The sequence below is a fragment of the Trachemys scripta genome, chromosome 1, assembly GCF_013100865.1.
Source record: "Trachemys scripta elegans isolate TJP31775 chromosome 1, CAS_Tse_1.0, whole genome shotgun sequence".
Lineage (NCBI taxonomy): Eukaryota > Metazoa > Chordata > Testudines > Emydidae > Trachemys > Trachemys scripta.
The window spans coordinates 331,843,671-331,857,264 of NC_048298.1; the positions used below are offsets into that span (position 1 = coordinate 331,843,671).

At 39.6% G+C, this 13,594-nt stretch overlaps 1 protein-coding gene across 3 annotated transcripts in view; it reads right to left on the bottom strand.

The window, feature by feature from the left end:
- ACER3 (alkaline ceramidase 3) overlaps window positions 1-13,594 on the bottom strand; it is a 69,190-nt gene that overhangs the window by 21,930 nt on the left and 33,666 nt on the right. For all 3 annotated transcript variants that reach the window (XM_034759128.1, XM_034759130.1, XM_034759129.1), the window contains exons 3-6: window positions 11,851-11,903; window positions 8,493-8,545; window positions 5,410-5,491; window positions 4,012-4,047 (exon numbers count right to left, since the gene is read on the bottom strand). In XM_034759128.1, the coding sequence (XP_034615019.1) occupies window positions 4,012-4,047; window positions 5,410-5,491; window positions 8,493-8,545; window positions 11,851-11,903 (224 nt within the window). The remainder of the gene's footprint in view (window positions 1-4,011; window positions 4,048-5,409; window positions 5,492-8,492; window positions 8,546-11,850; window positions 11,904-13,594) is intronic.

The following is a 13,594-nucleotide window of genomic DNA, read 5'->3' on the forward strand; positions in this document are numbered from 1 at the left end:
ACTGCCTGTGTTTAAATGTCCAGAGGGAGTTCACACCTTGCTGCAACCAGAGATTGAGTCCTCCATCTTTGTGCCTCTCCGTACTGTGTATAGTTTGAGGTCCTTTTAGTATTTCCAATGCATTAATGAACACTTCTATCTCGTCTTAACCCTGATTTCCAAAAAGGACAAATTTAAGATGATCTGTTTCCCTTTGACACCCAAATCAAGAGACTTGTTCTAAAATGTTAGAAAACTCACTAAAAGAGACAGCAGGCTAAAGGACTACCAAAGGATAGTTTTGATCATTTTCCTTACTGCATTCTTCTTACTTACAATTTCCATCTCTAAACATTCCTCTATTTCTGCATGGATAGACATTTCTGCTATACAGACAGATTTCTGTCACACTGGTTAAAATAGTAGCCAACGTCAAGCTTTTATCATGTAACAGACTTACACTGGCTCTTTGTACAAGTATGAAAGGCTTTTACTCTGTCTAGCGAAACACCTGGCTTAAGGCCAGCCCACAGGCCTGGTAAAATACTGGCTAAAAAGGTTACTCTTTGTAACAGCTACTGACAGAATGAAGAAGCAAAAACTGAAGGAAAGCACTTTTCCTTAGAGCCACTGACTTGACCCCTCAAAATTAGTGGCTTAATGGCTTGGATAGAAGATAGTCATAATAATGCAGGGATAAAAATTAACTATTGCTGTGAATGGAAAGACATCCATCGTTGACTCATCTTGAAAAAAAGAACAAGAATTTAAAATAGCGTGTTAGTAATAAGAGGAATACATGTTTATTGTGCCAGTTTCTCACTTTCTCAAATAGTTCTTCCTGACATACTCCAAACACCATCATCCTCAGACACAATACCCATCACGCCACAGGAAGGGTTTTACTTTTGCTTTTAAAGTCTGGTGAATATTGATACTTATAAAAGTCAGATCTAATAAGCACTGGTAGTGTCAGGCACAACGAGAGAGTTTCTGAATGCAATCCTGCTACCACAATTTAAAACTGACCCCCTATTCCTACTACAGCCGGGGCCAAAGTATAGTCCGTGAATCTGGCCCTCTACTTGAATTAAATGTGGCTCACTGAAGCTGAAAGCCCCAGCTGCCCATCAAGTGAGTTTGGTACAAGATGGTACATGATGCATTGGGAGATGTAGCCTCTCAAGGCCACACCTTTGTATTAGAGATGAGGCCACCTCTCATTTATTCAGTTAAGAAAATTAAGTGGAGCCTTCAGTTGGCCAAAGGATGGACCGACTGCTCTGACCGTTGCAGCTCTGAGATTTCTAAAGCTCCTTGATACCGACTGTCAGCGTGGAGGAGAGACCCGCTGTACTTTTACCTGTTTTCTTACTATGCCATAAACAAACAATTAGAAGCCTCTCTAATTATAAGCCATTTAGGGGCATTAGCCAGGAAGAAGACAGAAGAACGGTAAAGAAAGTAAGCAGCAGACTGAAAGATGAGGCCTGGATCACGGGTACTGAAACAATGCAGGACCCTTTTGTTGCTACATCTTTGTGGACTAGGAGATTGAGACGATACGAAAAGCACGTTACTCTCTACCTGAACACACCTATTTGCCACTTTCTTTGTAAAACTGACCAATGTATAGGGACTGGATGAGATACGTAATACCAGGAATCAAGTTCCCTACGGAAAAAAAATATTGTTTGGCTATTTAAGAGCGAGTATAGACTTAGGCCTGAAGGTTAAACTGCAATTATTACACAATCAGAAAAATACCCCTTCCCGATTTACAGTGCATTTGGGTAAATTCCATGCAAAAATGAATGCAGTACTTGAACATTTGGAATTTGTTCATTTCCCTAATAATTAACAATTTGGAAAGAGCTGTCATAGCAGAAAAACAATATTTTTAAGGAGCTACATATTTTCACTGTTACCCTTCACAATTTCATGGTGAAATGATGATTGAGGGCATGAAGGTTATATTCTGAACTTCACTGAAACCAGATATAAACATTAAAGCCAAGGGGCAAGGAATTAAAGTTTCCTAGAATTCTCCCTACTGCTACAGGAAAGCGACCCCGTAATTTGCATCATATTTAGCAACTCAGACGTTACAAGCATACCAAGCTGGCTGCAGTCAAACTGTAATACTTTCACAGCAGTGTGCAATACTGCTCAGTGGGCATTTGACTTAAAACAATCAGCATCAGTAAAACTTAATTTCTCCTGTTGTTACATCCAAAATTATTTAAAATTAATAGATTCAAAACCAGAGTGGTGAGTGGATCAAAAGAAGAATTTCCTTTAAATCTCTATTTTCACCCCGATCACCACAATAATGCATATGTTCCTTTTGTTACGCGAGCATGGAGACAGCATTATGATTATCAGGCGTTTTATTAATATACCAGCAGAAATACATATACTATTTCTTATTGGGCCGGCTGTGCTAGTGATGGTGGTATATTCTATGCCATGACATCTGAAAAAATTAAGGTTTCAAGGCTCAGTCGTCCAAGGAGCTGAGCACCCACAAAACACATTAAGTGTCCAGATGTTATCTTGTCAGTCATCCATCCATGTGGGGAAATATCCACTCCCATTCTGTGTAGATACATAATCATGACTGCTAACCTTTTGCAGTTGTAAATACTAGCACAAAAAAAGGCAACACTCCATATTGATAGTGCCGACCCTCTCCCTATCAATACACAGGCCAATCTCTAGGCATGCAAGTGACTACAGGGGCCTGAAAATGCAGCCTGTCACATTTCTCTAGAAGATTCAGGCTTGTTCCTAGACACCATCCTGAGGTTTTTTTTAAAACCAGAAAAACATTGAGTCTTCAATCAAATATAGGTGGGTATAGATAAAGGGAAGATGACACATCCACTGAGGGAGACAGAGGGAGAGAACTGCTACTCAGTACTCCATCTCTCATAACAGACCTAGTAGCCCTGCTGATGAAGGTCCTTAACTCATCTGCCCTCTGCAGCTTTCCTGGTATTTTCATGCCAGAATGACCTGTGCTTCTGAAGCCCCAGAGTCAAATCACTGTGAACTCAGATTTCAGAGTGGTAGCCATGTTAGTCTGTAACTGCAAAAACAAGGAGGATTCCCCCCCAACTGTTACTCACACCTTCTTGTCAACTGTTTGAAATGGGCCACTCTCATCACCACTACAAAAGTTATTTTTCCTCCCTTGGTATCCTATTGTTAGTTGAATTGTCTCACTAGACTGACCTCACACTTAGTAAGGCAACTCCCATCTTTTCATGTATTGATACCTGCTCCTGTATGCTCCACTCCATGCATCTGATGAAGTGGGTTCTAGCCCACGAAAGCTTATGCCCAAAGAAATGTGTTAGTCTCTAAGGTGCCACAAGGACTCCTCGTTGTTTTTGTGAACTCAGAGGCATAAATACCAGGAAAGCCACAGAGTTCCAAAGAGTTAGGGTACTGAGTACATTTCCATACATCTGCTGTCTCTGAAGAGAAAAGACTCAATGTGTCTCTCTCACACACAGCAGCCTTTATATAGCAGCCAGTTTTCATCCCTATCTTCTGACAAGAAATAGGAGGAGCCAGCAGAAAAACAAACTGGCTATATTGCTATTAAGGAGCAACTAGGGCTGGAGAGTTGGGTCACATGGCTTCCCAGCAAACCAAAAAAAGAGAGAAGAGCAGACAGGTGTCTCTCGCTCTCATGCACCCCACCCCACAGTAGCCCTGGTTATTTATATACGGTAGCCATTGAATATCCAGGTAAAATATTCACTCAAATACTGAATTCACCCCATCACTCCTTGACAATGAAATACAATCATTAAGTTTTGAGATAGTTCTCCAATATTTTTTCCAGGACAGGACTGCAGTATGCCAGTAAAAAATGTGAAAGGCACAATTATTCTTTTTGCAAACTGTGATGTACAACACAAGAGTCTCAAATATGACACCAACAAGGCTACAGCAACACTGCATACATTATTTAACAAGACTGTCTTATGCTAAAATTAATTGCAAAGGAGTAAGATTTACCTGATGAAATACAGGCTCTTTCAAATTTAGGTAAATCTGCAAAGAATCAAAGAAAAAGTCTTACACATACTTTGTTTTGCATACGGATATCTTTGTTTTACATATTGAAAATCATAAAGACTTATGCCATGTTAGCATAAAAATACAACTATCCACCTACACAGTACTAAACTTGATTAGGCATCGGAGTTCTTTCCCCTGACAACAGCAAGCACCAATATTCTTTGAGTCCCTCCAGATTTATGTCACTATTTAAAAAAACTAGGGTAGTAATAGCTACCCTAAACAGATGGTTTTAGATGTGAATGTCGCTCAATTTATTCAAACTGCAACACACATACAGTAAGTTAAAAATGCATTAAAATTTTGTATATAATCCTTGATAGGTACTGAAACAGACTGAACTATAGTCCTCATAGGCAATTAATTTTTTCTTGAAATTATCAATCCGTGTCTGTTAAATGATGTCTCTAAATTCCCACGGATGCCAACAAAAAAATCACTGTAGACGCCTAGTGCTAAGGTAGTGAATTCAAATCCTGTTTTGGAAAAAAGTGGGCATTATATTTATGAAAATAATTATTTTTTCATTTCAGTCTCAATCTGATCTGCTCCACAACATGCCATATCAAAAAGGCTCAGAAGAACAGTCAACACATATAAAGATGCAAAATCTGCAATACATTAAGATAAGGGTCAGCAATGAAACTGGTAGGATTACTGGGCTTTATCTCCCATCACCAAATATAGAGATGCCATCCATGTTGGTTTTAGGTTCCTAGGAAGCGTCCCCCAAATATACAGGGAGCACACTGAACCAAGGAACAGAATCAAAATTAACCTTAACTGTGTCACATTTATTTTGATAATTTAAACAGCTAACTTTTAGTTGTGGCTGGTTTTGACTTCTATTTAGCACATATATTGCTTTCTAACTGTAGATCTCAACGCATTTTACAAAGATGACTGAGCATTATCTTCCTCATTTTACAGATGAGAAAGCGAAGGCTCAAAAAGGTAAAGAAATTGCCCAAGGTCTCAGAACAAGACAGTGGAAAAGTCAGAACAGCAGACCATTTTTCTGACTCCCAGGACCTAGTACCTGGATTACCTCCCTATACTCTTTATATGAAGGAACTTTTCTTTTACCACATAAAGTGTTTTGGATCAGTTTTTATTTACAGAAGGCATTAAAGTTTCCCATAGAAGAATTTAATTTAGTTATTGCATTGTGCAAAATGTGTCTCTCCAGCTTTGAACAGATTCCCGCTTCCCGCCCAGTTTCAACAGCAAGCAATAAAGTACAACAGATGGAATTTTGCCAGTTTAATATTCCTTAAGTGTTAGGAAAATTACTAATGCACATATGAAAGTTCTGCATAAGAAAAAGTTACTTACTATGCTGACTATGACACTGAAAGTTATTAATACAAAAAGCAGAGGATAATTGACACTGTTCTTGTGCTTGAAACATTCGTACCTGAAATAAAACATACAGGAAAGTTACGTCTTACTTTATCATATATAAATGATAAATCCTACAAGAGGTAATGATGTTAAAAAGAACCATTTGTTGGAGATTAAAGGGAACCTGTGAAGAAAGTGACATGAAATGCATGGGCCCTGTGAGAAAATTTAGACTTTCCCACAAGGCCCTGTCACTTTTACAGATGGAATATATTTCACTTGTAATAAATATTGGCCTGATATTTATTCTTAATTATATGTTACTGTATGAACTTGTTTGGGAAAAATACAAGCCAATACATGCAGGGAAAGATAACCCAATGGAAAAAAAAAAAAGCCTGGGAAGAAATAATGCTTAAAAAGGCTTACTTTTTTTATGGACAGCAAATTAGACATAAGTTTGATGTGGTTACTAGAAAAAAAATACTGAAAAACTTTCACATAGTAACATGTAGCCCAAAATTGTATAGCATCAGAAAACAGTAAATTATATGGCTGTGGTGCAATCACACTTAGATTATTGGGTACAGTTCTGAGAACCACATCATCAGAAAAGAGTTTGATAAACTGGAAAGAACTCAGAGAACAGCAAACGCTACTGGGGCTGGAGGAATGGATGTGTAAAAAAAATTAAGACCTAAATAATGTATAGCTTAGCTAAACGATGAAGAAGGATTAATATGTCTACAAATCACCACAGAGGGAGAAGAATTACTTAGCCTTATAGTAATGGAGGAAATGGAGGAAAAATATATATACTTATTATCTGCAAAAAATCTTCAAGACAGGAAGATGTACAACTCTGGAGAATCCTGCTAAGGGAAGTGGTGGAAATTCCACTACTTGGGATTTTAAATTAAATTGAAACAAGGGCTAGGGAATGTTCTGTATTGAACAATCCTACTTTGGCAAGCAGATGAACTAGATGATCTCTCTTCTTGAACTTCCACAATTTCACAAAATAGAAGCACATTACGTAAAGCACTTATGTTTAAGAATTTACATGCAGTATACAAATCACTGTACACCATTTCAAGCAGATTCTGTGCACAAGCTCCTCTTAGGTCTTTTATACTTTTAAAAATATGGAATAACCAATATGACCCAAGAACCGGTGTTTGAACTTTGTTTTTTCTTCTCTGAATCACATTCAATTCAGGCAAAATAAATGCAAAAGAAATCTCGGGGACAGGATAAAAGATGGAGAAAAGTTGTTCTCTCTTACCACAGAGGTCTGGACAAGAGGCAATGGGTTCAAACTACAGCGTAGCAGATTTAGATTAAATCTCAGGAAAAACTTCCTAACTGTAAGAACGGTAGGACAACGGAATAGACCACATAGAGAGGTTGGGGAAGCTCCTTTACTGGAGGTTGTCAAAAGGAGGCTGTAAAGCCATCTGTCTTGGATGGTTTAGATCCAGTGGTTCTCAACCTATTTGTCATTGTGGGCCACATATGCAGCTCTCTATGTGTTATGTAGGCCTCATCCACACAATATATATACTAGCTGCATGGCCCTGAGGATGTCACATGGACTGCAGCTGTGTGCTGACTGGTCTGCAAGTGGCCCGTGGGCTGCGGGTTGAGAACCACTGGTTTAGACATAGCAAATCCTGCATCTTGGCAGGGGGTTAGACTCAATAGATGACCCTTGCGGTCCCTTCTAGCCCTATGGTTCTATGATTCTCAGATGATTTCAGATTAAAGTGAAACAATGTTAAGAATGAAAACATTATGGACCAAAATTTTACATCATAGCTGGTGTAAATTGCAGTGCATGTTGCTATGATAATTGACCCCATACAATTGTCAGACACATCGAAGAACATAACTTGTTGGGCAAAAGTCAACATGGTTTCTGTAAAGGGAAATCATGTCTACTAATCTATTAGAGCTCTTTGAAAGGGTCAACAAACTTTGGACAAGGGGGATCCAGTGGACATAGTGTACTTAGATTTCCAGAAAGCCTTTAGCAAGATCCCTCACCAAAGGCTCTTAAGTAAATTAAGTTGTCATGGGGTAAGAGGGAAGATCCTTTCATGGATTGAGAACTGGTTAAAAGACAGGGAACAAAGGGTAGAAATAAATGGTAACTTTTCAGAATGGAGAGGGATAACTAGTGGTGTTCCCCGAGGGTCAGTCCTAGGACAAATCCTATTCAACTTATTCATAAATGGTCTGGAGAAAGGGGTAAACAGTGAGGTGGCAAAGTTTGCAGATGATACTAAACTGCTCAAGATAGTTAAGACCAAAGCAGACTGTGAAGAACTTCAAAAAGATTTCACAAAACTAAGTGATTGGGCAACAAAATGCTACAAAGCTCCCTAACCAAGGAGGAGAACTGCTTTGGATGTTGTGCCAAAACATTATATTAGTTTTTCTAGGACACTCTTCTACAAAGTATTTAGTTTCCATAAGAATTTTTTTTTTTTTTTAAAAGGGTGTGGAAAGCAGGTTTGACCAGAATTTAGAAATTTCCATTTGGAGCACAGGTTATATCACATTGTCCCTAATGAATGACAACCCTGCCGTTTTTGCAAGTTTCATTACTCTTGTTGTCTACATGCCAAATAATGCTTAATTCTTAACTGCATATAGTGCTTTACATTTGCAAAGTGTTTTTACAAACATTAATTCAACATCCTTGTTAAGTAGGGAGGCAATTTGATTTGTTTATTAGCATTTCTACAAGGCTTATCACAGTATTGTCTTATTTTAGCCAAAATTTTATGCCTCATTTACAGGTAGGGAAATAGACAAAGAGGTTAAGCAACCTGCACCTGGTCACACAGCAGGTCTAAGTTAGCAATGCTAGGACTAGAAGTCAGAGTTCCTGGCTCCTAATCTGCCCATTAGGATCATGATTCTTTACTGTTAGTAAAATTGCTGACTGCATTGAGTCTAGCATAGATGTTTTAGCATCAGTTTCAATGAGAGCAGATTGGGTTCCATGTATTGGTCATTACATAAAAGTACCTTTCCAATATTAAAAACATTTGACAAAATGTACTTACAGGCAGTAGACAAACACACAACAACTGTATATCATTGGCAGCTCATCCAACAGCTACAAAAAGCAGAGAAACACCAAAACATGAAAATCGCTTTTAACTCATGCACACTGATGTAAGTTAACTATGGGGAGTCACTTGTTAACTAGGGGGTTTTAAACAGTTTTATGATACCCAGCTTCTTGACTATATTTTCTATACAACGGTGTCAAATGCTTCTCAACCTTAGAAAGCAGGTGAGTTACTATATGCTTGCTTAACTGAATCTTTCAAATATTACATATTACGAGAAAGCATGTGTTCACAGCTCTCTGCCATTTTCACTACTCTCATATCCCTTTTAAACATTTACAGAATTTCCAGGAAATTAAAAATCCTGAAGTACAGGACCTACCTAACCCACACATTTCATAACCTGCTCAAAACATTTCATGGCATCTCTCCACTTCTCAATAAAAATTAATCAGTAGGTCGCAGCGAAGCCTCTTTGAGACCTCATTATTTTTGCACAGAATATTACAGAACATTAGTACATTATGAAATATTCTCTGATGCAGTAGCCTTGCTTTTCATTTACCTTCTTTCTAATTTGAAAATTAAGTAAACTGTAGTAAGTTGCAATAATTGGATCTTCCAATTATGACTGCAAATTAATGCAGTTTTATCTTAAATCATTTTTAAACCATTAGTAACAGGATCACAACATTTTGTCTAAAGAAAACAAAGTTACTTTTCCGGAGTAAAAAAAAAAAAAAAAACAGTCTCTGGGAAGTAATACACCCACCTTAACTAAGGAGGCAAAAAAGACCTATGAAAAATAGACACTTTTGCATTACATACACAGAATCAGAACGTCACCTTTTCCATCAAAACTCTGCACTCCAATGAGTGCTTACATACACGTACATGTGAACTTGAGAGTGTGGAGTTGATTTCTCACTGAAGTTAGCAGTAATAATATAATATATGGAGATGTACCTATCTCATAGGGCTAGAAGGGACCCCGAAAGGTCATTGAGTACAGCCCCCTGCCTTCACTAGCAGGACCAATTTTGCCCCAGATCCCTAAGTGGCCCCCTCAAGGATTGAACTCACAACCCTGGGTTTAGCAGGCCATCCCTCCCCCTCCCCAGTAAAGTCATGAGATTGACAATCTTGAAAAAGGGGTCATTAAATATTTTGAACTTAGAAAGTATGTGGTCTAAATAGTTTCAATTAAAGAACAATTTTTATGTTTCTTTACTTTGACCCACATTTTTTTTCCAGAGGGAAATGAATTTTCCCAGAAAAGGTAAAATAGGGCCCGCATGTTTTGCTGCTGGAGGCAGTAGTACCCCCTTTTCTGAAGGTTATTGAGTGGGATTGCCAGGCTGGAGTTGTGCTGGTACTGAAGCTCCTGGCTCCCGGCCTGGTAGCCCTCAATTTGGGAAGAAGGCCTCTGAACGCTTTGGCCAAAATAAGCATTCCATTTTTTTTTAAACTTTCACGTTGAAAGGCAATTCAGTCATTTTAAGAGAGTGGCCGAGTCTCTCAAGAATGAAAACAAATTAGCTTATCTTGTTTTTGGCAAAAGAAACTTAGAGAATTCAGAAGAGATGACCAACAATACCAGGATAAATGAAGCTATTCATTTAGAAGATTCAGCACTAGAGATGAACAGCCCAGAGTTTGCTTAAACCATTTCTTAGGATTTTTGAAATTTCAATTTCCAAAGGTCTGGTCAGGCATAACCATGTGATTAATCGATGTAGCTCCTTCTTTAAAAAAAAAAAGTTTGAAACAAAGAAAGAAAGAGAAAGAAAGAAAAATACTATGGCCAACATTTCCAAAACTGGACACCTAACAGCCTCCAAATTTCACATTTTGGTAGTTTTCAAGGACAAAATAGTCGAGTAAATCTGCTAGAGGTACAAACAGATTTCATCTAGGTGAGAACCAACTCCCCCAAAAAGACAGCCTGGCCCAGGCACAAGAAGGAGGGTGTGAATCAGTCCTTTCAGAAGTCTTAACTACTAGATGCCCGAGCATTGAGGAACTTTGGGTGGTGACATGGTGAGCTGATATAGCTGCCCACCAAACAGTTCTGGCAGCTGTTCTTCAGGCAGCCCCTGGAACAATTTTTCTGAAGCCCTTGCCTTTTCCCCTTTGCTGTACAATTCTGCCTGATGGTCTGTTTGCAATACTGAGTTAATGAAAGCTCCTGTGAAAGTTACCACTTGAGCCGCTATGAATGACAACTTTTCATTGTTGAGCCGCAGACCCAGTGAATAACAGCATTGTCTAAAGGATGGAATGTACTTTTTCTGACTACGGGGACTCATCAGCTAGTAACAGGGGTAATTGTGAATCCCTCACATTTAGATCAGCTGCTTCTATAGCTAGACGTTGAGTGCTGTGGTGTAATTTGTACTAGAAGTGGCCTTGCAGATGCAAAGCTTAGGTACTTTATACATTCTGACCTCAATGACAGACAATAATATGCATCACTGAGGGTGACAGCCTCCAACAAATCCCATGGACATAAGAGAGAAGATTATGGAGGCCATCACCATCCTGATCTTGACTCAAGAGGATGAATTTGTCTCATGCTCTCAGATCTAGGACAAAACCCTTCAAGTCTTCTTGGGAATGAAGCTATATCGAGACTAGAATTTCCTTTCCCAACAATGTATTGCTGAAGAGCCTTATTCCCAAATGGAGAAGCAACCAACAATTACTGCTTTCCACAGAGTTTTGACTTCAGTGCCAAGGGCAGTTGCACATCTAGAAGTGCAGTTTTATACTGCTACAAAATTAAGCAATACATGGGGATACCAATGGACGACCAAATAATCCAAGGCAATAATGTTCAGTAGCAAGTCAAAGCTGTAATGTCGTTTAACATTACAGCATCACAAATGAAAACTCTGTAACAATCTCATAACAGGTAACATCCCTTTTACTAAATAACCAATTGATTACAGTACTAATTTAGAAACCAGTATCCATTCCTGCATGTACATCAGTACCAATGGCTAACAAAGTAGGGCTCACACTAGATCTATGCTGAAAGGAGTCATGTCCAGTGACCTATAAGGAATAGATAAATTTATTTTACAGATAAATCGAACAAAATTAGATTAGCTAAGAACAAATCCCTAAAATGACACATTTTGTCCACCTTTAGAGTGAGAGTGCTTTGCCGGCTCTGCCAGACTTAAAAGGTACATGCACAGCCACCTGTGTTGATTCCTATGAGGGAAAAGCAAATCACCAGAGGCATTTGGTTACAGAATTTAAAAAACCCACCAAATGCACACTTGGGGACAATAGTGAGTTACCTGCACAAGGTTATTCGCATTTGCTGTTTAGTACTACTAACCTGCATTTCATACTTCAGGGTCATGTGGAAGCACCAGGATCCCAATCCAACAGCTGAAATCAAAGCAAAAACACAATTAGCATAAACATTTGTTAAAAACACATCACAGTATATTATCTTAACAAATTAACTTCACTGACAACAGATCTTTAAATATTGCAGACAGGGACATTTTCAGTCATCTATCCAGTTTTTGTAATGCCTTTTAATTGACACCTTGGTCTTTAAAGATCCCACTGAACTTTTTGTAAGAGACTATTTCCCCCAGCATTCTTTCCCATGAAATGGTGGGAGAGCACTGAGCATTAGGATCACAAGACTATTGTATTCCCAAATATTAAATGTATTAGGACCGTTAAAAAAGATGAAGAGAAATAGTTACACAGCATAAGCGCCGACTCTGTGGGTGTTCCAGGGCTGGAGCACCCACGGGGAAAAATTAGCAGGTGCTCCGCACCCACCGGCGGCCAAGCTCCCCACTCCCAGCCTCCTCCTCCCCCCTCCCCCGAGAGCACCGCATCCCCTCTCCTACCCCTCCCTCCCAGCACTTTCTGCCCCCTGCCGCCTAACAGCTGGGAGGGAGGAGAAGAGGCAGGGCAGGGACTTGGGGGAAGGGGGTGGAATGGGGGCGGGGTTGGGATGGGAAAAGGCGAGGTGGGTGGGGACTTGGGGGAAGGGGTGGAATGGGGGTGGGGCAAAGGGGGGGGTAGTCGAGCACCCACCGGGCAAAGGGGAAGTCGGCACCTGTGTTACACAGTATTGTCTTCTGTGGCTAAATAAAAACCACAAACCTGTGATATTTTTGTTGATGTTTAGCTAAAAGGTTTTAAAAGCCCAAATTTACAGAATCTTTTTATCAGGCCACGGGAAACAGGTTTTGAGTTCAGATTTCAAAATTAGAGTCAGGTGCAGCTGTGGATTGCAGTTTATGTAAACCTAATGGAACTATTCAGAAAAGACAAGCAGGTCTTTTCCATTTCTGACTTCTACAAAGATCTTGATATATGCACCTTGCTTTTTTCATTTGATAAATTTGCCCTCTGATCTCTGTATTTACTTCTGACGTTAGTTTAAAGACACCACCTTACCTGGATATCATCTACCTTGTTTTTCTTAGGCCTGATGGAGACAGAGTCTTAAGCCGTGTCTACACTCAGACTTCAACCAGCATAGCTATGTTGTGTGTGGCCCTTGACCGATACAGCAGTGTGGGCAGAAGCCCCTAGTGTACAGTTAGGCTGGTCTACACTACTGCTTAAGTTGATGTAACTTACGTCGCGCAGGTGACAAAGACCACTCCCCGGAGCGAAGTAAGTTACACCTCTCACGAAGGTGGAGTAATTATGCTGATGGGTGAGCGCTCTCCCTTCGTCATAGTGCGTCATCACCAGATGTGCTACAGTGGCGGAGCTGCATCAGTGCAGCTGCGCTGATGTAGTGCTCTAGTGTAGGCTTGCCCTCAGTTATACTGGTAAAGCCATGCTTTTATGGATAGAGTTTGTTTTGCGCAGGGAGAGGGGAATCGGATATCAGTAAAAGTGTAGCTTTGCGGGAATAAGTTGCGTCCACAGTAGGAGCACTTTCCCGGTATAGTATACCAGAATTCCCACACAGGTAAAGTGCTGCTAGTGTAGACACTGCCAATTGAACAACAAAACTTTTGTTGTTCACAGGTGCTTAAAAAGTCCCCCTCTGAAAGACAAAAGTTTTGCCGCAGCAAGTGGCAATGTAAACAGCTCGTTGT